The sequence below is a fragment of the Dysidea avara genome, chromosome 8, assembly GCF_963678975.1.
Source record: "Dysidea avara chromosome 8, odDysAvar1.4, whole genome shotgun sequence".
Taxonomy (NCBI): Eukaryota; Metazoa; Porifera; class Demospongiae; order Dictyoceratida; family Dysideidae; genus Dysidea; species Dysidea avara.
The window spans coordinates 21,082,673-21,107,983 of record NC_089279.1 but is presented as its reverse complement, the minus strand read 5'-3'; the positions used below and the strand labels follow the sequence as shown (position 1 = coordinate 21,107,983).

The window sequence follows — 25,311 nt, the reverse complement described above, 5'->3', positions numbered from 1 at the left end:
GATACTAGAATACATATTGGATTGGAAACTCAATACATTTTATGGTTTCGGGTTCGATACGGTCACGTGATGACATTTACGGGGCACAGCAGCATAATACATTTTTTTTTGAATTCGCCCAGAGTTTTCTCGAAAACAGGTGTCTTGTTCAATTCGTTAATACTTTTTTAGCACTCTCGAAGGTATGAACTTTTCTTTAGTATAGCATGTATCGCTAGACTCGTTTTCACAAAGCCAGGAAAACCCCACAGCCACTACCGTCATGTAGCCATTCTTCATTACTATGTGGCGAAACTGTTCAACACTTCTAAAACTTCGTATGTAATACGCCCTATGCACTAAAACCCCCACACTAGTTTTTGAACACAAATTTCGCGTTCCTTCCTTCACACCTTCGGTTGTACCATAGATACTAGACATTATAAGTCTAGTATCTGTGGTTGTACGAAACGACTAACCTTCAGTCACGAGCCAATAAATAGCTGAATCCTTTAGCAATGATTTAACGCTTTATAAAACCTGTAATAGTAGATTAGTCTCAGTGTTAAGAATAACTGCAGTTTGTACACTTGGTAACGTTGCCATAAATCACGTGACCGTATCGAGCCCATTTCAATCCATTATGTATCGTGGATTGCGCATCCGTGGTCACCAATGTCTATGGTGTCACGTGAAATTGGACCAATGAGAACGAAATTTGAATGGAAGTCTTCACATTTGATTGGCTATTTGGTCGAATCCAAAAAAAAATTATGACAACGGATGCGCAATCCACGATATTCTAGTAGCGCTTATAGTGCGTCCAGCCTCCTCTGGTTTACGTCAGAACTCGTGCGACATCATCATGGCAACGACCACGTGCACTAAACGCTACGCGAAGTGGGAAAAAGCATTCACTGTGACATTTTCAGTGTTTACGAATATTGCAGTTGGTTTGCGATGTTTCTGCTAAGTAGGGTAGCGAAGCTGTTGCCTATTATTCCTGGTATGATACTTGATAGTTTGTTGAATCATAGGGTGTATACTATCTATGGTTGAATGTGTTGGGCGTATTAGTCTGGGTCCGTTATATTGATTTGATTGTGACACGGCGGATTAAAGCACAAAATTTGGTACAGTGATTCATTACAATTATTTCAGAAGAAGTGTCACCACGAACTCCCTTTGTACGGACAATCCGAATTTTGACAATCCGCGAAATTAAAACTCAATGCAATTACTGTATTGAATAACCTTTTTGTTTTCCTAACCACAGTTTCTGTTTAAGTACATGAATCCCATAATAATTTTATTTTTAAAATAACATGTCCTAAACACAACTATAGGCTCAGCGAAAATTTTTAAAAATCACTAAAATGTAAATACCTATTGAAGGTTTTCACAATAACAGCTAATTACCTATTAGGTTTTGAAATTTTTACTTTAAAACTATAAGTGAACATGACAATGGTCTCACCTTTATATCTGATTTTGTCATCTCTTATACAGAATTCCAATAACAGATCAGCAATGTATGTGCATTTCATTGGCATATAGAATTGTGCAATCCATAGCTAGCTATGGCAAAATTCAGGCTTTAGCTATACGTATGTATACAGTTTATAAACCTCAGGAGGCCAAATATCCAGGAAACTGATGTGATGTTTACAGTACTCAGCCAGTGTAGTAAAATATACCTCTGATTTTAATATCCCTCCAGAACTGTATACCCTTCAATACCAATAGATATAGAATCTTACCATCATGATTGTATAATCATGAATCCTTAAATGTCTATTTGAATACACCCATGCAAAAACGAATATTTAAATATAAATCTTGATAGAAACTATTCTCTAAAAATCTGGTAAACAGTTTTGTAGCAAAGGTCAAGGTGATGTTGTGTATGAAATTACAGAAGCTTGTGATTAAATATGCAGCAGAAATGTATTCAAGTAAAATCACTAAGTTTCAGTACAAAGCCATACAATAGAGTGCATACGTATTTGAACAGCTTCACAATTACTTGTTAGTATAACTAGTTACCATACATTCATATTCTGCAATATCAAGTGGGAGATTTGGATTAGCACAATTTTAAAAATGTATTGTAAATGTGAAAGTTTATCGTGTCCTGCACTATAGCTATAAGGCTGTTAGCAATTCCAGGAGGTATGAGATATATCCAGATGTTCTTTGCACAGTGCTTAGTCAGTGTAGTCCAAATATGGACATAGTTTTTAAAAATCTTTAGAAATAATACATTTAAATTTTAGTGATTTAATTTTTGCTAATTGAGAGTTTTATCTTTTAAAATGTTTTAATAAAATTATTATGGGATGTCATGGGCTCACTCACTCACAAATAGGACTATTAAGCTTGGCACAATGTGTTCATGAAAAAATTGAGAAGTTAAAATAATTATATTGATGTAATCAAGAGTACATAATATTTATATGCATCCCATATAAATATTATGTACTCTTGATGTAATGACTAATGAGTTTTAATTTTGTGGCTTGTCAAAATAAGCTGCATATATAGTTTAAAGGGGTGCAGGGTGAGTTCATGGTGGCACCCTTCTGAAATACCCTAAGGAATCACTGTACCAAATTTGGTGCTTTAATCCACTGTGTTACGATTTTGGCAAAATTTTGCCATAACAGACCTGATACTTTAGTAACCAAGGTGTTCATCATTGTATGTTTTATAGACAAGAGGAAGCACCAAAATAGGAATGATGTCAAGAATACTATCAGAGATGCAGGGAATGCTGATTCTGAGCCAGAGATTGAGACAACCCAACGGTCATCTACTACAAGTATGTTGGGGTGTACACTGTACTTCATTAGCTACATACAATACATCATTTTATTTTTTGTTCAACCTCATACTTGGGGATAGGGTCCAGAGATTTCAAATTACAGTAGAGGTCATAAAATGCATGGCTGAGGTGGTCTCTTTCCAATGTAATACAAGGGCGTAGGGAGGGGGGGGTTTGGATGGTTCGAACGAACCCCCCTTTCAGAGGCAGAATTTTTTTAAAATTAAAAATCACACCAAATGTTATAGCCCTGGTAGCTACTTGCCCACTGGCGCTCCTCTGTACTACTCTTGAGGGGTAATTACATCACATTAATGCTGAACCATTGCAAATCATATCTATTGCATCACGTGATCAATTGCGCACATGATGCATGGTTGAAATGGCGCCAGTGAAATGGCGAAGGACTGTTCAATGGTTGGTTCAGACGTGTTACAAGGGAGGAGCTGCTAAACTTGAGTAGCCGTGTTATACATGTGTTAGGTTAGCACAAACTGTGAATCATTGATGTATATCTATTTACCTGATGAATGGTTTGTTTATTTGTTACATGTTGGGGTCATGTGATGTCTCGAACATATTGGAGTACAAGCCAAGTCTGAAGTTATTGATCATCAACAGGAGGACTGCAGCCGAGAATGATGTATACCTGGAAAGAAGTATTGCCAACTAAGGGACTCTATAGTGTGGAGAGCTTCCGTGTGCTAGGAAATTGAAGTTGGCTGTCAGTATGCTGTCTGAAAGTGAAGATTAGCTTTTTACAATAGGCTTATAGTTTCTATAAGCTGCATAAACAGCAGTGTGTAGGTTCGCTAGTTAGATGTACAAACAGCACCTTTTTATATTACTGTTTAAGGGCACATTTTATGTATGCATCATTTTCGTTCAAACATGCATGGTCTAGGGGAAGCACCCAGGCCTTCCGCTTATTTAAAACCGAACCCCCTTCAAAAAAATCCTGGCTACGCCCCTGTAATACCATGTAGAGGGTTTACTAAAACTTGAAAATATAGCATTGTGGTGTGTGCAGTCACAAATAGCAGACTAGAGTACCTTAATCTTTTTTTTTTGTTCAAGTTCAATAGTGGTCCAGCATGGGCTCTGGCCCTACTGAACTTTGCTTTAAGCAGCAAATGCAGATTGTTTGCTGTAGTCTTAGCAGGCATATGCAATATAATGTATTTCTGTGTATATTTGTAGTGTATGGTCCCCAAGAGGCTACTGGATTGGAAGTGATCTATACTCTAGATTGTAGCACCAATCCACGGTAAGAGTTTATTATATAACATACACACTATATATGTGATGTGTTTGTGCAGTGTACTAGTGTGTGTGATTATTGTGATGATGCTTCTGTCCACACTCACATTAGCAAACTTGTGATGTTATAAAATACATTTGAATGCATTACCAACTCACACTTCTGTTGTATGTTTGACGTGCTTATCCTGAAATAGGCATGCGCACAGATGTCCTGTTTCTAGGATTCCTTGTGCACTATAGGGAATTTATATATCGAGCTGATGTTTATAGTCAATTTTTTGATACATCGTTCTACAGTAGTACAGTATATACAGTAGACTAAGATGGTCAAAGATGATAACTGGTGACTTTTTAGAAGAGTGGTATGATTTAATTGTGTACATATACTGTATTCATGCATGAAGCTGGAACTGTCATAAAATGTTGCAACCAACCATGAAGATGATCACCCAGTAAAGATTCACTAGTAAAAAAGAAAAATTTGCTGGATTAGAGATAAAAGAAAAAATATTGAAGCTAAAAATAGTAAAACAAGAGAGGTTGTCTATACCTGCAGATATACTGATGGATGTTTAATCTTCATTTTCAGTCTAACCATAGACTATTAAGGATTAAATGTCCATTAGTATATCTACAGGTATAGACAACCTCTTACTTTTTAGCTGTTCCCAAAATTTCTACTTTTTATAACAAAATTATTACTACCAGTATTTTGCTACTTTTGCATGAATATTTGCATATTTTTCATTTCAATTACTGTCCAATAGTAATTTTTCTAACAATAGGTGACACACAATAGCGATACTATCCCGATATTCCGATATGTTCATACTATCCCTAGCCCTAACCTGTAGTGTTTTTATTTGTACACAAGCAGCCTACAGTCAAGACATAGAGATATAGAAGTAGTTTAGTATACAGTGGAGCTTATACAGCATGCCTTATAATAGTGCACCAGGAAGTTCAGCCATGAGTTGTTTAATTGAAAAGCATATATATTTTAGCTTAAGTTTCCATGGTTATGAGTATATAATTGAAAATTAATAAATTACAAATCAGCTATACAATGAGGAATTGATTGTGGAGTAAGTTGAGGACAGGTTAAAAAGTAGTGTAACGCATTCAATAGAGTTTTGATTGACTTCCTGTATTTACAGGCTCCTTCACATAGGTTTCTAGTTGAATGACACTTAAAGGGTGTATGATCTGCAGCATGTAGGTTGGCTAGAGCTCTTAGAGAGGTCTTAACTTCTCCATCAAAATACTGTCCACTAATGAAACAGCCAGATACTCTAATAGAGCAGTCATGTTTATTCACATGCATTTTCTTACCAAATCAGTTTAGAAGGCTAGTGGAGGGGCATGCCTGCAGACCTCTTGGCCAATGCTTTGCATGCTGTGATCTGATTTGCACACTGCAAATTGTTGGTCCCTTCTTGCCTTGCTTAAAATTGCTTATGATGATACAATCAACTTGTTTGCATTCTGATATTGATCAGCAAATACCACCAAATTGTCATCTTATTCTGTTGAACAGTACACATGTTCATAGAAAAATACGTACTACACTGTAGCGTGTAATTATGGTTTTATGCATTTCTACATTAACCTCAGAATTGGAACAAGACGGCACCTTACTACTGTCATTTCATCTCCTGACAGTGAAGATATCTTATCTACTGATAATATGGTAAGTGTGTAAACTGTATTAGCAAAGCTGAGCTGTGAAACAAGAATTTAGCCTTCAAAAAAAGCTAGTGTAAAAAATGTAATATCAAAAACTGCAGTCACTCTGTAGTTATATCAATTGACATTAACATCTTTCTTGACTGCTTTATAGTGATGTCTTTTTTCAGAGCTCAGCTGATTTGGACTAGAGATATCATTTATTTTTGTATTTGTACAGGTGTACACAACCCCAAATCCAGCCTGTGATCAGCTTTAGTAGTTGCGTTTGTTTGTGTTTTCATTTTGCAGAATTCTAGTAGAGAATTATTTTTTGCAACTTCTCATTTTGCTGAATGTTGTGTATTAACTGAAGTACAGTATGTGACTGCTCTATTAGAATATCATGACTGTATGCTTACATGACGTACAGCTTACTTTGGTTTTCATGTCGTAACTACCTGAGCTTTACTCTGATTTCCATTCTGTTCTTTATACTGTGGCAGTTTACTAAGGTATACATGATTTACCAAGGGTTGTTACTTTACCCATTTCATTACTTGCAACTGTTCTATTAGGTATCTTCTTATCACACACATGTTGGTTTTGTATTAGAACTCCTTCATCTTTAATTCAATTTCCAAGTATGTTTGTACCTTGATACTCTACTGAAGTCTGCAAGGAAGCTTGGACAGTTTTTGTTTGCATGTGTGCACTTGTACACGAGACAACAAATCACACTTTTATGTTATTGAAATTTGTATGTACAGCTATACATATCCTACCAATGTTCCATCTAAGCAAACTTGCTAGTTTCAGCTACGTATATATGTTCTGTCCTTTTACACAGCTCTATCTACACTACAGTATTTATAGAGAATAATACCATAAACAACTAAAACTTTGCATGACTTCATTTTGGCGAATCAGGATGTGAAGCAGGCTATTGGACAAAACAGTGGCAATTAAAAATTGATTGGTTTGCCCAATTCATAGTCACTTCAAACTTTGCAAAGATCTCTTGCAATCAGTCTGATTACAGGCAGCTTCCGTTTTATTTTGAAGTGATGGATAATGCACAAAGCTGTTAATGTGCTATCCAAAAACTGATACCTTTGTCCTACAAGTGAACAGAAATGAAACATAACAGTGTAGACCAGTCAGTCAGTCAGTTAGAAAAATGATTTTTTGAATATCATACATGTCGAATCACATATTGTTGGTATACTTGGGCTTGATTGTAGCAGCCATGCAATACTACCAAGGTGCTGTGAAAGTAATGTGAGGAGGCTGCACTGGTTTTTGGCTGATGGTTTCTAGAATGAGAAAATTATACCACTAATCCCTACTACAATGTATAATATATAAAACTACTATACCAAAAAATCATGTTCATGCATGTATTTAGGATGATCATAGTTGTGGTCCATCAGAGGACATGTTGATGGAAGGACTTGTGAATGAAGAAGATGCTATCAGAATGATGGAGGAACAACTAAGTATTAAAGAAAGTGAAGAAATGAAACTTAGAGCTGACATTGAGAAGTTGCAACAACAAAACTCTAATACAAGTGAATTGTTGATTGCTACCATTGATAGACCAGATAATACCTTGAACAGGTGATTATAATTTAGTTAGTGCGATAAATTTGTATCTGTCTTGTTGATATATATATATTAACACATGATGTATGTGCACAACCTAAACAGATGAGTTGTGAAAAGTTGTGTGGCATTACTTGCAAAAAAGACATGAAAACATGTGGATAATTATTATGAGTATTTGTACATAAGCCCATAGGTTGGCTTTTGGCTTGCTAATTCTGTATTTTTGTACAATACTCAATTTAGCACTACAGTGTATTTCTTTCTTTATAAAGTAGACTAAAGGTAGGCAGCAGTAGCTCAGTGGTTGTAGCTTTTGATGTTAGACTGATAGTCTTTGAGATCCTCTTTATTCCCTGACATACACTGTATGTATCTCCATTCTAATTGTTCTGTCCTATTAAAGTGTCTTGATGGTGTTATATGTACAGTATCCTCAACTTTAATTTGGCTTATATGAAGGTCTAAAGCATTAGAAAAAATAGCTACTGTATAGTTTCTGTGTGTACATCTGTGGTTGGCATGACAACAAATTATTTCTAGAGCATCAAATGTAATACAACCAATTTCTAAAATCCTGGAAGGTCTATTTAGTACTCTTCAAATTAAATAAAACAAATAAGTTCATGTTATTTGTTAATTGCAAAAAGACCAAGAACTATAAAGAAGCACATTCAAGCTGTTTTGTTTGGAGGTAGCTAGCAGAACAGATGTAGCTCAAATTATACGTAGAGAATTTCACACTTAGAAAAGCTTCACATATATACCTGTACATGTAGCTTGATTCTGTTTGTATGGGTTATGGAAGTGTGAAAACTGAGTTACTGGTTTGCATACAGTACTTGCGTGTTTGCCACATGTTGAAGGCAGCTTCCCCTACACACTACCTCTTGTGTTGACAAGTATAGTAGTATAATGCATACATAGATTGTCACATAACTAAATGATGTTCTCCATTATCCACTGTAGTCTTAACAAGTACAAAGAAACACAATTATTTTGTAACACCATTACAAAAAGAAATTGTGAGGTATACAGTGAGAAGACTGCCCTCTTTAAACAATTACAACAACTGGTGGAAGAGAAGAACAAGTTACAACATCAATTGAAACAAGCCAAGAAGGAAACAGACAATTTCTGTGAACATCTCAGTGAATATGTGATGGAGTCAGAACAACAAACTGAAGTACTAAAGCACAATCTATCAGTGACTCAGCTAAATGAAGAAGAACTTGAAATTGAAAGGTGTGTACTACATGATGTACAGTATATTAAACTTACCTGTGATATAATACTTGTATTTTGTATTCACAATGACCATAATATACTTGTGCTTATTAGGGATGCTATCCTGAATCGTAACTATGAGTTGATGAAACAATTAGAAGTAGCAAATCACAAGCTCAATAACATGATTGACAAACACAAGGAGACAACTGAAGAGTTGGAATTATCCACAAAAAGGTTTATACACACTTTATAGTATAACAATTATATTACCAAATATTGAAGTAAATCATGCAATACAATAAGTCTGTCTTCAATAATCATCATTGTGTCTGTGTATAAAAGAAGAAATGTGAGTAAAAACAAACCTTAAAGTCAGCCATAGGCTGGTTTTGAGGCCTTATAAGGTACAAAAAGAAGTGAGATCCACAAAAACAGCCAAGCTGTGAAAAAAGGTGCGGCCTTAAAAGGCTTGGGTGAAAAAAGTTGTGAAATCAAAGGTGGATGGCTGCAGTGATATTATGGCTACAATGATATTCACGCTAATAAATTTTAACAATGCATATCATTGCAGCCATTTCTTGGCCACCACCTTTGATTTCACAACAATATCATTGCAGCCATTTCTTGGCTGCCACCTTTTCTTTTTTCATCCAGGCTTTTTAAGGCTGCACCATTTTTTCACAGCTTGGCTGTTCTGTGTGGATACGTATTGTAGAATATACATAGTACATGTATATTCACTATTACCACTATAGGAATGACAAAGTGAAATCAACAATTGAGATACTCCAAGAAGACTGTAATTTCCAAGGTGGTGGATGTAGTAGTGAGAAATATCATCTTCTTCAACTCCTTGATGAGAAAATGCGACAACTTCAAGAGCTGGGAAGAACTTTGAATCAACAAAGAAAAACAATCAATGAAAAGGACAAAATTGTGAAGTCAATTAAACTAGAAATGCAGCAACAGTACATTAAGAATTGTGTTGAAGATGGTATGGAAAAAACTTTGAACAGTAAGAAAGAGTGTGTCAACAGCAGTGAAAGTGTAGACATGATAGAAATTGTTGGAAAAGGTAACAAAGATAATCATTTAGGCGAAGAGTATAGTAGAAAAAAAACCTTTGCAGACAAGGTTAAAGAGAAGGCTGAAGTTGTAGATGCAAGAACACTGGTTGGACAAGATAACAAAGATGGGAGTTTGAATGCAGTTACAGAGAACGAAACCTTAGTATAGTCAAAAGCAGCAGATAGCAAAAGTGGTTAAATTGTAAAGCCGACAAACAGCATAGTAAGAATGATAATTCAGGTGAGGAGGATAGTATTAGAAAACCTTAACAGAGAAGGCCAGAGCAAGTAATGTGAAAGACAAAGTTGTAAAGATGAGAATTTGGGAGAGGATGATGGTAATGGAGAAAATGTTTACAGAGAAGAGAAAAGCAACAACCAAAATACGTCTTGCTCATCAACATATTAATATTGTCAAGGAAATGTTTTCAGCTGTCAACATGCTAGCTGTAAGTACTTTTTACCACACTAGCTAGAACAAGTAGACAATATTAGGATAGACAGTAAAGAAGTGACTATGACATTAACCAAGTTATATTATCATTTTGTGTACACTTTTAGTATATTCCAAACTTGATCTAAAGTACGTTCCAAATAATGCTGCACTTAGAATAAATATTTTACTCATCCAAAATACTTTTAAAAGAAGAATATAAGTGCTGATACCAAATCTAGCAAGAAAGAGAAAAGTCATTGATAGGTGAACTTGAATTGTAAAGAGAAGCAACTCAGGATAGAAGGAAATTAGAACATAATTCCATAATTCCCTGGGTACCAAATTAATCATCTGTTTCGCGGATTGTTTTCCCTCTAATAGTGATCCGCAGGTTGAAGTATACATTAAAATGTAAGCTGCAACTGACTGTTTTATATAACTGCTCTGACTATTAGATTATCTCAATCGTGACAGGTACAAAAGCTAAGCAAAATAAAGTCCATTTCCTTTCCCTTTGCTACGTACTACACCTGTTACTGCTTGCACAATATTAAAGAGTCTACAGCCATATTAGCACTCTTTTTAAGAGATCATGTGATTTACATTTATTTTTGGGTTTGCCAAAACATTGACCCGCCACATCTGGGAAACAAAAGATTAATTTGTCATGGCCTCATCTGAATTTCTTTCCATTACAACATTACGTTAGATGCTTATAAAAGACAGCACCATAATTATTTTAAATCACGCGGTTGATCTTGTCTTGCTTTTGATCAATTATACGGCTGCATTACAACAATACAGCTAAAAAGGAAAAGTGGATGGTTTCTCAAACGAATTAACATTTCAGCAAACCAGTAATAGGTAAAGTCAACAGACACATATAGTTTTGCTTCATTACAAGTTCAGGAAAGGACCATAATAGACAATTCATTTTATGGTTTCCCCATAGGAAATGTATGGTGAAAATTTGATTGACCATAAATATTGTATTAGGCATTTGAAAAAAAGCTTGTGAAATATTTGTGGGTCAAGCAGTACTATGTACAAATGAGCCAAATTTCAAGAACATGTGTAATTGCATTCATGATTAATGTTTTTGAGGGTCCAACTCAATGCATACATACTATAGCTTATCTGAAAATTACAAATTCTGCAGTGGAGACACAGTAAACTGCATGCTCCCTCAATTTATCTTCATTCACTCCCAAACTTTAATTTTTGTTGAATCTAGGATCATATCTATAGCTCTGTGTCTAAACCAAAACAGCCAAGCTGTAATAAAAATAAGAGTGCGTCCCCCAAAAAGGCCTGGGTGAAAAAGTTGTAAAATCAAAAGTGGTGGCCAAGAAATGCTTTGATGGTAGGTTAATGATAAAATTTTAACAACGACAATGCAGGTAAATTTGCATTGCATCACTAGGATTTGGCAAAAAAAAATCACCTGGATTGTCGTTATTAAAAATTTTGCTATTGACCTACCATCACAGCCATTTCTTGGCCGCCACCTTGGATTTCACAACTTTTTTCATCCCCGGGCTGCACTCTTTTTTACAGCTTGGCTGTTTTGATTCAGATATCATTTCTTTTTGTATTGCAAGCCACAAAGCTGGCCATAAACTGGCTTTGGTGCTTCCTTTTACTTGTTTATTTCTTTACTACAGGTCGGAATTGCTGAACAAGAGAAGCCATCATAATAATGTATGCACAGCTTTTTGTCTGATTAAATATTTGTATAACTATAACTTTAATACTGAATAAAATGAATGATTATCATATACAAGTAATAAGGTGACTTGTTATATAAGTAGACTGTAGCTGAACTCTCATTGTTTATAGTTGAACTCTTACAGGATGACTTGTTTCTAGCTGAAGGGTGACTTGATTCATATACTAGTTACACATACTTGGTTGTTTTAGTTTTTGGCATGAACAGTGTTAGTTGGGAAAATTGGTCAGTCAATGTTATTAGTTCCTCTTTTCGAAATTCACTAAACAAAAGTAAATAATTGTGGTACATACAGGTGTATCACACATCTCTTTGGTTCAGTCTTGTTATACATATTCAACTAGCCATGCAGTTACAATTATAAAACTATAAAAGTCTCCGCAAGTGTGAAATTGTGGGACTGCTCAGTGGTTTATAAATGGCTAGACTGCATGGATTTACACCTACATAGCATATGTGAGAATGTAGATAACTCCTAAAGCTATAATAATAACTCAAATCTAAGGATACCAATTGTGTTGCAGTACAATTCTGTTTCATACAAGCTTCATCTGATCATTTGTCTCCTATAGTGACACTCCATCTGTCCTTACAAGTATCACCAAAGATGAATAATTTGGACACAACTATACAAGGCTACAGGTCCTGATAACATTCCTCCGATTGTATTGTCAAAATGGTGCATCTGTACTATGTCAACTATTACATTATTTATTCTCCCTAGCTACAGACTGGAAGATTCATGAATATTTAAATCTGGTGACCCTACCCTGGTGAAAACCTATTCTCCCCATCTCCTTACTCAGCAATACATCTAACGGATACTTGATGGATATAATCTATGACTAAAGTATCAATCACATCTCTTGCAGCTTTAGGGCTTTTTAACCTATCTTTTTTTCTTTACCACAGGAAGGAGAAAAGATTAAGCGGATGTTAAGTACTTTAAATATTTCTGATTTTATCAGTAAATGTACAAATTATATATATAATACATGTATTATTACAGAACTCTCTACATGGTGGTTTCTTTGTAACTGAACACTCTACAAGGTGACTTCTTCTAGTTGATCTCTCTATAGGGTGAATTGTTTGTAGCTGAACTATCTACAAGGTAACTTCTTCTAGCTGATCTCTCTACAGGGTGATTTGTTTGTAGCTAAACTATCTACAAGGTAACTTTTTCTAGCTGATCTCTCTACAGGGTGATTTGTTTACAGCTGAACTCTTTACATGATGGTTTCTTTGTAGCTGAACTCTCTACAAGGTGACTTCTTCTAGCTAAACTCTCTACAGGGTGAACTTTTTGTAGCTGAACTCTCTACAGGATAATTTCTTTGCAGCTGAACTCTGTACGTAATGGTTTCTTTGTAACTGAATTCTCTACAAGGTAACTTCTTCTAGCTGATCTCTCTACAGGGTTAATTGTTTGTAGCTGAACTCTCTACAGGGTGATTTGTTTGCAGCTGAACTCTCTACAGGGTGATTTGTTTGCAGCTGAACTCTCTACAAAGTAACTTTTACTAGCTGATCTCTCTACAGGATCACATGTTTCGAGCTGATCTCTCTACAGGGTGATTTGTTTGCAGCTGAACTCTCTACATGGTGGTTTCTTTGTAACTGAACTCTCTACAAGGTGACTTCTTCTAGCTGATCTCTCTACAGGGTGATTTGTTTGTAGCTGAATTCTCTACAGTGTGATTTGTTTGCAGCTGAACTCTCTACATGGTGGTTTCTTTGTAGCTGAACTCTCTACAAGGTGACTTCTTCTAGCTGAACTCTCTACAGGATGATCTTTTCGTAGCTGGACTCTACAGGTGATTTGTTTGCAGCTGAACTCTCTACATGGTGGTTTCTTTGTAACTGAACTCTCTACAAGGTGACTTCTTCTAGCTGATCTCTCTACAGGGTGATTTGTTTGTAGCTGAACTCTCCACAAGGTAATTTCTTCTAGATGATCTCTGTGTAGGGTGAATTGTTTGTAGATGAACTGTCTAAGGTAACTTCTTCTAGCTGATCTCTCTACAGGGTGATTTGTTTGTAGCTGAACTCTCTACAAGGTAACTTCTTCTAGCTGAACTCTCTACAAGGTAACTTCTTCTAGCTGAACACTCTACAGGATGACCTTTTCGTAGCTGAACTCTCTACAGGTGATTTGTTTGCAGCTGAACTCTCTACATGGTGGTTTCTTTGTAGCTGAACTCTCTACAAGGTGACTTCTTCTAGCCGATCTCTGTACAGGGTGATTTGTTTGTAGCTGAACTCTCTACAAGGCAACTTCTTCTAGCTGATCTCTGTACAGGATGAATTGTTTGTAGCTGAACTCTCTACTGGGCGATTTGTTTGTAGCTGAACTCTCTACATGGTGGTTTCTTTGTAACTGAACTCTCTACAAGGTGACTTCTTCTAGCTGAACTATCTCTTTCCGTAGTTGAACTTCCTACAAGGTAACTTCTTCTAGCTGATCTCTGTACAGGGTGAATTGTTTGCAGCTGAACTCTCTACAGGGTAATTGTTTGTAGCTGATTTCTATACAGGTTACTTGTTTCTAGTTGATCTCTTGAATTTCCTTCAGGGTGACTGCTCTATTAGGATGACTGCTCTATTAGAGTATCTCGATCTCGCACTTGCTACACCAAGTCGGATTTCATGTTATAACTATATGGCTTTAAATCTAATTCTTCTACACCATTGAAGAGCCTTTCTAAGATGATTACTCTATCTGTACAGCGATTTTCAAAGCATCATCCCAAGCGGTTTTTCTGGTAGGCGTAGCAAGTAGTCGTTTTTAATTAGCTAAGGCTACTCCAAATAAATTCTCTGTTTCCCGTCCTGTGCTCGGGCATATTTGCATGCAGGCGGGCGGTCCATTTCCATTATTTCATTATAAGATTGGCAGCTTTTCAAGCCATTATTTACCTGGAACAACCATAAAAAGCTGCATAAAAGAATGCTTAAGCTTGTTCCTTCCTTTTTAAGTTGCAAAAATTAAACAAATTGTGAAGTGTGTGCCAACTTGAGCTGACACCGTTTCGAGATGGCTTTTACTGAACCTGTCAGTATGCAAGAATAACCGGAAAATAATGGAAGAATACGGAATAATGGAAGTTTTAAAGCTGACAGTAACCAGATGCGGGCGGTGGACGGGAAACAGAGAATTTATTTGGAGTGGCCTAATCTCGATTGTGTACTTGTTACACACTGTTGGTTTTTTCGTTGTATCTTCCTAGCTGGTTTTTAGCTCGATCTCTTTCAAACCACAAAAGGTTTGAGGTTCAATAGTTGATCTATTCGCCCACCGATCTTCAGCTTCTTCCCGCAAGCGGTTTACCCTGTAGGCGTGACAACATATTGGTGTTATTATTTTGTGAATAATCGCTAATAGCTAACTCTTTACCTGTTTATCGTATTCCAGCCAAAATTGGTACCGCGATCGGCGCGATGTGCCTTTATACCCCCCTTCTGAGTGCCAAATTTCAAGGCAATCGGATAAGGCGTTCGCATCTAATAAAGTGTGCGAAAAGAGGAAGAAAATAAGAAGAAAAATAACGAAGAAACTAAGCCAATTTTTGAAGTCGCATATCTCGAGAACGCTTGAAGCGATTTTGCTCAAATTTGGTATAGCTATATGGATAAGGTTTCCAACCCAAAATATGAAGGTGGTTCCTTTTGTTGTTTCTGGTGATTTTCACACAGACTGACCTTTAAGATAAAGCAAACAAGTGCTAATTTATTATTGGGTTGCTTGTAGCATTGAGTATCAGAATATAAGTTTAACACACAAAAAGATATAGCTAAAAAGTGGTCACGTGACCAAAAATATCATAATAGTTAAATTAGGAAGCTTATTAGAAAATCGTTGTATTGTAGGGTGACCGAAGTCACAACTAGTGTATTTTCTTGCCTTATAATGAAGACTTCTACATCTAGTAGTTTTATAGCACATCCATTATAGTTGCAATGGGACTGTACTGTTGGCCATGTGACCTCTTTTTGGGTATTTATAGTTAAAAGTTAAAACTGCACTGATATTGAAAGTAATAGACAGTTTAATAATATATCAGCACTTGTTTGTTTTATCTTAAGGTCAACCTGCATGAAAATCATCAGAAACAATGAGAAAGGCTGAGGCATCATCTTATTTTGCAGTGGAAATCCTATATGAAGGGATTTTTGGTCACGTGGCCACTTTTTTGATATTTACGCATGTTAAAAGTGTGCTGATAGGAACTGCTGCAATAACAAATTAGCATTTGTTTACTTTAACTTGAAGGTAAATCTGTGTGAAAATCTCCAGAAATAACAAAATGAAGCACCTTCCTATTTTGAGTGGAAACCCTAATATGGAGTACTGAAGTTGGCGGGCGTGTCCACAGCAAAAATCGTCTTGTTTCATCAAGGCAGCACAGAGCTACGGAGGTGCAAAAATTGCGTTTTCGTTCTTCCTGTCAATATATTCACGGGTGTTGCGCGCCGGCTTCTTGGGCCGCACGACATGTGTGTCTTGATAACAGGGTGTCAATTAGACTCTCAAATGTGGATTGTATGAATTCAACTGCATAGTCAAGTGGTCCAACTTGATGAAGTTGTATAATATTAAGCCAAGTTAATGGAGTACATGGGCACCCATATGGCAGAAATATTAGTATAGGAGTGTGCTGTTTAGGGTTAACCCATGCACAGTGCAACACTTGCAAGTGTTATTTGTGAAGGTAGCAAAGTAACTTCTTCTAGCTGATCTCTGTACAGGGTGAATTGTTTGTAGCTGAACTCTACAAGGTAACTTCTTCTAGCTGACCTCTCTACAGGGTGATTTGTTTGTAGCTGAACTCTCTACAGGTGATTTGTTTGCAGCAGAACTCTATACATCTTATTAGCTGAACTCTCTACAAGGTAACTTCTTCTAGCTGATCTCATTACAGTTTGACTTATTTGTAGTTGATCTCTCTACAGGGTGAGCTGTTTGTATAGCTGAACTCTCTACATGGTGGTTTCTTTGTGGCTGAACTCTCTACAAGGTGACTTCTTCTAGCTGAACTATCTCTTTCCGTAGTTGAACTCCCTACAAGGTAACTTCTTCTTGCTGATCTATCTACAGGGTGCCATAGTATCAGGGCCTTTGCTGTTTATTCTGCACATGAATGATCTTGATGCCATCCGCCATCCACTAGAGTAAAGCTCTCCTCTTTGCCAACAACAGTTACAACACATATAAAGTCACCTGATGATCAAAAACATCTCCAACGTAACTTAGGCAACTTATCTTCCTGGAGTACTATTGATCATACACTCTTCTACAACTCCCTTAATAGAACTTTTGCATCATATAGCAAAAGAGGTGTGTTCATTAACACTTTCCACAACCACAAAGATCTTGGAATTATAATCAATGATCATCATGATGCCATTGTTAGCAATGCTTTCAGGACTCCGGGCCTCATTAAAAGAACTTTCAGCAGAACTATACCGGTAGTCAGTTCGCATTCACCTGAGCCCTCCAAATATAGTAATATCAAAGAGGTGAACATGATTATGATTTTGAGTAGGGATGAGCGATTGTGATGTTTTGCTACTTTCACGATTGTAGGATGCAATGTATCATGATTATGATAACTATCACAATGTTATAACTTATATGCATCAATAACATCGCATATGTACAACTTTGTATGAATTATTTACACATAGTGAAATTGTGTACTTGTTCAACACAATTAAAGCCATAGGCAGTTACAGATAGCATAATAATTCATAGAAATTCTACGGTGTCTAATACATGTAATAAGATTTAATCATAAATGAACTGCACTGTCTCAGGATTATATAGGCTTGTTTTCTGGATTGTGTTCTTCCACAACAACACACATTTGCATGTGATGTTACAACATCATGCGATAATTTATAATACGCATCTCAACATCAAGATGTTCAGAGACAATCATGATTAATCCCAAAATCGATATAATCTCCCAGCCCTAATTATGAGTATTGAAAAGTACAGTTTACAAACTGATACTTACAAACTGATATAGCTTTTCAGAGGGAAAAAGTTTACAAATAATGCCAATCAAGTTAGCCAAAAAATACTTCTACAGATTGAGATTCAATAGCGTCAGTGGGTAGATTGTTCTATCATTAATAGATCTGGGGCTGAATTTATAGCAATTTTTTCTGGAAAAGGGAATCTTGAAATGGAGAGGGTGGTGGTGGCGAGTGGGATAGGTATAGTGTTGGAAAAGTAGCTAGGAATTGTTAAGAATGATGAGGAGTAAACAATATTGTACAAAAATTTGTTACATATTGTCAATGTTGGAGAGAATTAGACCATTCTAAATTTGCTAACATGTGTTCACTCCCTATGGTATTGTACTGGAACAAGCATGTTTTCAAGCTGTAAACATGTTTGTGTGTTTGAATCATCTATGTAATAAATGCATGGGATAATTGTAAAGCTCATAATTCACTTCTTCCTATCTATATCAAAGCACTTTTTTTGATACACAGTTCCAGCAGTGTGTAAAGGGCTTCACAGCACCTAAATGTTTGGGTAGCTGGTTCATGTAACAAGAATTATTAACAAGAAACGAGGACTCAGGTGAACACAAACCTCAAGTCAAGTTGTAAATAGCACTTATTAGATCTCAAGTACTATAATTGTGAATGCATCAAGTAAATTTCAGGAATAATACACGTTTTAGAAATCCCGAGAACAAGTTCTTGAAGTTCATTTGTCCTTAATTACCCCAACTTTCATACATTGTTTTCACATATTCATATCTTTGGAATGGTTGATCCTATCACCAAAAACTAAATGGCATCTTGCTGTAAATGATGTAGCAAATCTGTTGAATGCTATTTCAAGTCTGTGCACTATAGCATATGAAAGTTGTTGCCAATTGTATTTTGATAAAGAATTTCAATAAAAATATGTACGCAGTCATAATTTTACATGATGCCATCAATTATTACATTAAAATTGCATCAAAACTTAATACTATGTAGCTAATGCCTTGTGTAGTGATAATATTAAATAAAGAGAAAAATATTGGGTGTGAATAATTCCTGATTTTTACTTGATGCATTCACAATTATTATTGTTTCTAGTATGGCAACCCTACTTAATCAAAGGCATCAAGAAACCAGAATGACTTTCAATGCTAAGCTACATACAAAAATATTATTATTTTAAGTGACTCTACACATCTGACTATTATACAAGACCAGTTAAAACTCACTTCCAAATATTTCCTCTGATGCACATCCTTGACATTCTTCTCATCAAGAACTCTACTATTAGTCAGGGTTGTAAACCTTTAAAAAAGGCCTTTTTGTGCACTTTTGGATAAAAGCATGAAACTTGGCAAAAAGTTTGTGTGTATGACAAAGATTATTTTTTGATAGGGAGCCACCTCAGATTTGACCTTTGGTGACCTTTAAAGGCAATTTAATGTTCAAAAACCGTCAGCTTTGTCTCTATTTCATGTTTGTATGATCCAAAATCCACAAACTTGGTGTCAAATTGAAGCATTTGCCCTAAACGAATAAGTTGGTTTTTACAGAAAGTATATAGCTTATTCTGTTGTAAAGTTACAATGATTTTTGTGGTAAAATATGCCACTATTGTCTCCCGCCCACACACAATTTTGAAATATGTATACAGAAAGAAAGTTTACTTTTAAATTAAGGCTTTACAGCACAAGTGCTCAAGGGTCTGTAGGACACCCGGTCCTACAGTCTGTTGAAATTTGTTGTGTTTAAAAAGGTGGAGAAAGGAGAAAAAATCCATAACTGGAATGACCTAGGCAGCTGCGGCCTCAAACCTGCAGCCATCCGATTAATGCTCAAACGCTTACAAGAGTCTGCCAGGCAGCCAGGATGTTCAATTTCATATATACATATATATATCCATAGGAACTCTATAGAGAGTGACTTATTATCTCAAAGTACCCCAGGTGGAACCAAATGAACATTAGTATATTTATAACAGCACAAGTGCTGAAGGTCTGTATAGGACACCTGGTCCTACACCCTGTTTAAAGTTGTTACATAAGTGTACTTATTCTGTATAACAATTAGACATGTTAAATAGGCATGATACTTAGGGATAGATCAATTGACTGCCATGGGCTACATGGCCATGCAGGTCATTATTCTGAATGGCGGGTTTATGTATGAGGTACCAGGGGCGGATCCAGAGTTTGGAAAGAGGGGGGGCACCTTGCTGAAAAACAGTTGAAGACCAAAAAAAAAAAAAAAAAGAAAGATCACAACAGTAATAGCTAGTGATCCTTTACCAAATATATCACGTCTGTTATGTAAAATAAAATCCTATTTATAGCTTCATAGGTAAGCTACACTGCCTCATGAACATTGTGACTGCTTTATTAGAGTAGCTGACTGCTCTATTAGAGTATCTCGATCTTGTATGCAATTTCTTGAAGGGGGGCATTTGCCCCAAATGCCCCATCCTGGATCCGCCATTGGGTGCAATTTGTGTAAATTTTGCAAATTACCCACTAAATTTTAGCTGCATGCTTTTGTATGAATTCACACATTTCAACTAAGCTTTCTGGATTCTACTTTTATTGAATCATCATAGTGAAGACAATTATTTGTGTTTTGCAGACTAAAGTTTGCATTTGCAGAAATTTCTGCCGTAGACTATTTAGATTTTATATGAACTAGCACATATATATAGTATTACTATAAAGTTTAGTATCTATACTGAAGAATATTTGAAACCACCCTATACACCTTATTCAGGCAGTCAGTAAGTTAAGTCACTAGGTCTAAGTCCTTGTAGGTTAGGTAATTCTAAGGCTGCAGCACATGTTGCTGTCAGACCTTCAGTGCTGGTCACTGTAAAGCGCTAATAATAATAATAATAATAATAATAATAATACAATAGCAACTCAGTATATATTAGTGCATATCATACTATAATTATTCTTATTATATTTTAAAGCAATTACTGTGAAACCTCTCTAATTCAACACCTGTATCTAATCCAGAATATCTCTGTAATCTGACACTGTTTGCTGCACCAATAAAATAAGACTTTGTCTGTTTGATATTGCTTGATAATCCAACATCCCCACACAGGTTTTTGAACAAAATAATGGGTGATACGGTAACTGATAAATTATAGGAAAATTCTATACGGGCAACTAAACTAAGTAAAATTGATTTATTGCTCGTACATACCATTTTAAAATTAAAGTATAGTGTGACTATCTATGTTGTACATTTTAAAATAAATTGTTAGAAACTTAGTAATTTTCTCAATTCCTATTTGTACAGTTTACTGTGTAGCTAGTGTCAATAGGGGTGATCAATATGTGCAGATATTATAATGCTGTTTGGCTATAGTGGTATTTATACTACTATTGTAAATAAACTACCAATTCCTTTACTATCTTATTGCACCAGGTTAGTAAGCACTGCTTAATGCTAGTTGCTTGTGCTACCAATCACAACACAAATCACAACACACCAACATAATGCTTGGTATACTGTATATTAGCACCATTTTAGCCAAGTGTTCTATAAGTATGCAGTGCATTTTAGTGTACAATGTACATTCTATATGTCTTGAAGTTAACTTTTATAGAAATGTGGTTTCTTAACACAGGTGGTCACTATATGATAGGTTCCACCTTACAATTGTAAATGATATCACATTACTAACTCAGCATCCAATAATAATGTTGGAAATACAAATCTGTACCATGTATAAGTACCATACTGCATGGTGTGCGTGGGCAGGAGAAAATAGGGCTACTTTTTGCTCTTATAAATGGCTATAACTTTGCAATAGTAAAAGCTATGGACTTTCTTTAAATGTTAGTGTACTCTTCAGAGCAAGAGCATTAATTTGACACCAAGTTTGTGAATTTTGAACCATTTAGCTATAGGTGAGACAGATGAAAAACTGACCATTTTTAAGCATTAAATTGGATGTAAAGGTTACCAAAGGTCAAATCTGAGGTGGCTCCCTATCAAAAAATAACCTTTATGATACATGCAAACTATATGGCAAGTTTCATGCTTTTATCCAAAACTGCACAAAAAAAGGTCTTAGTATACCCTAACTATATAATCATAATATCAAAATTATAACTATGTCATTTTCTACTGCCCATATAGCACCAGGTCTTGTGGTGTTAAATTAAGACACAGTATATCTACAATAAACAAAGAGCATTGTTTTTTTAGAATCAGCTGTATGTGGAACTCTTTCAATTGGGGGGGGGGGGGGGGGCAAGGGGGCTTTAACCCCTATAGGGCCTGTCAAAAGGATTATGAAGGATAGCCCCCTAAAATTATCTATAGCTGTCATTGAGAGTTCACTAGTTTGTTTTCATAATAATCAAGACTCACGGTAGTGAGGCGCGCGGCCACTACTGTGAGTTATTTATATGTATAGGAACGGTTTCGCAATATTAGCCCTGGATTATGCAACATCTCTCAATACGTAGCGTTACGTGTTAAAAAAAATCTTTGGGAGTCGTTATAGTCTTGCGACCTCACTAAAATAGAAAAATAGGCGTATTTACACATATTTCACTTTATTTCTCTACCTTTATGTTACACCGGGAATGTCTATTTTACGGACGGTCGGACCGGAAGTTCATGTTTAGCAAGCCAAGTGTTTAATACGTTCAAGTTTATTTTACGGACCAGACTAGAAATAGTCTGTGTGCCAGCCCACGAACATTTTTCCAGCTCTGTCGTGCTCGGATGGTTGTAGCTTCGTATTGGTCTGGTCACTCTCGTGCTGGGCGTACGTAGCTATAGCTATCTATAGCTAGCCATAGCCCTGCAAAGCCATTTTAACGACAGTAACTGTATAGCGGCTTACAGTAAATAGCAACCTCGATAGCAACTGTTCACGGGTGAAGCTTATCAGAACCGGATGACAGCAATCTTGCTAATGCCCTTTAAATAGCTACCTGGCAGTAGCAAACGTTTAGCTGTATAGTGTCGAGCATGCTAGCACGGCGCTTTTCAGGTGATAGAACAAATCAAATGATTGAAAATAATGGCTACTCGACAATATATCAGTCTGTACATGTAGCAGCTTGAAAGCTTTTTATACAACCAAATAATCAAGCATGCATGTGTATAGATAATGATTTGAAGCACAGCCTGGATTTATAAGCAATAGCTACTGCCCAAGGAACATAATATCTGTTCCAAGCATCTTTGTTGTCATAGTATAGCTACCACTGAGGGTGCCACTTTTCATCAGATCACTGTTATCTGGTTGCTTTGGAATATAGAATTGCACTATTTTGTTGTCAGATTTTAAATTCCCTCTTCTTATAGAAGTTTCCTTTACTAGGAAACATTGAAAATTACAGTGCTGATTTTGAAGACATTAAATTCCCACGGAGATCCAAGTTGTCAACCAAGGCACAAAGCAATGGAATAAGTAATGCTAGTAATTTATACGAGGCGGATTTATATGCCAGAGTCATCAAGATTCTCACGTATGCATGCATATCTACAAAATTTAGAATGTGGATGGACCGGACTCTCTGTCTGTTGCAAACATGTCATTTGAGCTCAAACATGAGAGCTAGCTACATGCTATATAACATAAATGTATGTAATTCCTGGTCAGGTTACTGACAGTTAGCCAGTGATGTCTGTCACCATCATGTAGCAGTAAATTTTTGGATATAACTAGCACTGACTGCTGAGTATGTATAGTTCATTGTGAGTCCATTAAAAACATCTTGGCTGATTGTACAGGGTAAACTGGCGGGCATTGATAACACTGCAATTTGTCCATGCTCCTGTGGTGATCACTGCATGCTTTATCAGAAACCCTGAGTATAGTGACTTGTATAATAATGCACATGCATTATTATTATCAATTGTAATTACATCCAATCATGAGTGGCCCATGCATTGTCATTTAAAGTTTGCTTGTTAGATGGGGACATGATATGGAGGAGACATCAAGACCATTTAAGACGACATCAAGAAACCACTGTCACTGAGCCATTTGGATCATCTGGCCAATAATAGAGACTGTTCCCTCCCTTTTGCCACATCATAACCCAAGATGTAGTTGTATACCAAACCTATAAAAGGTATCAGAATTGTGTAATAATTGCTCCGTCAATTAAAGGAGATGTAGCTATTGACTTGTAATAATGCACACACATTATCAATTGTAATTACACCAAATCACATGCACCTTGATGTAATACAACTTAGTTTCAGTTTTGTAAGAATTGCTGTAGTTTCATGCTGTTGTGTCCCGTTCGAAGTGGGGATGTACCTGTGTTTTTTGTAACCATTGTGTGGTTTGAATTTTTTGAGTGATTATAATACCCTGATCTATAAGTTTCTGTGGAAACTGGACTACTATATGTACACTGTGGTATTGCGCATGAATCAGACTTAGGTAATATTTAACAAGTCAAGCATTCAAAAGACTTGCACACATGTCCTTTCCATCTGGTGTCACACACACACACATTGTTGAGCTCTACCAAAAAGCTTTTGTTCCACTTTGATACCAGTATATGCAATGCCGCATGGTAAGATTTCCAGTCCTCTGTGTACAATTATCGTACAAACCAATATCACATGAAAATGTTACAGTATAGCTTACTGTGTAATATTACAGCAGTTTTTTATAGTCTAGCATGCTATGCTACATATACAATTGCAAGTATTATACAAAAGGCCATAGCTATTATTTTTGACTGGCCAATTTTCCTTGATCTGTATCAGAAGAAAAAGTATTCATTAATTTGGTCAAACCTGCCATTGGTTACACACTGAAACAATGTTTTGGCTCTTGCATGCAGCAATAGCTAACTATCCTTCCAAAAAATTTCTTGCTCAGACTGCTCAACAGCTCAGTGACAACTAGCAATAGCTATAGGTAACAACTAGCAACAAATAGCTACAGTAGGAGTTTACTTTTATAGACTACACACTCTTATGGGCATAAAAAATTTGCCTCCAGTCCCCAGAGAAGTCACACATTGCCTTGCACATGGCTAATCTGCGATCTCTGTCCCTGAATCACCTGCACTGACGTTTTAAATTAACCATCTTATGACTTCGTGTACGGCTAAATCTTCACTCTTGTCCACTTTGAAACAATGGCATTCTACATTATGCTGAGATAGCTACTAAACACCACTAGCTCTGATGGGACCCGAAAACCAGCAGCTCTCACAAGCTTTTAGCCTTTAGAGCCTTACACACGGAATTCAAAAAGCACGCACGATCATGAAAGCCGATCCACGTGCATGCATGCCTTAATTATACCTCTTCCGGTCTGGTCCGTAAAATAGACCTGCTAAACACCTAGCTTGCTAAGCAGGAACTTCGGGTCAGGTCCGTAAAATAGACACTCCCGTTCCATACGGGCGCCGCGAGACTACTTTCGACCGGAAGTAGCTAGCATGGAAATTTACGCATGCGTTGTACATGCATGGTAAGTATATAAAGGGGTAACTACCATATTATTATGCTGATACGTAAG

At 36.3% G+C, this 25,311-nt stretch overlaps 1 protein-coding gene across 1 annotated transcript; it reads left to right on the top strand.

Annotated features, from left to right (window-relative positions):
- Positions 1-874: 874 nt before the first annotated feature.
- Positions 875-10,282, top strand: LOC136263572 (coiled-coil domain-containing protein 186-like). The gene is made up of 8 exons (XM_066058185.1): positions 875-985; positions 2,693-2,800; positions 4,004-4,070; positions 5,681-5,756; positions 7,140-7,351; positions 8,306-8,581; positions 8,678-8,800; positions 9,322-10,282. The coding sequence occupies exons 1-8, from the start codon at positions 940-942 to the stop codon at positions 9,800-9,802; spliced, it is 1,389 nt and encodes a 462-aa protein (XP_065914257.1). The 5' UTR covers positions 875-939; the 3' UTR covers positions 9,803-10,282.
- Positions 10,283-25,311: the final 15,029 nt, after the last annotated feature.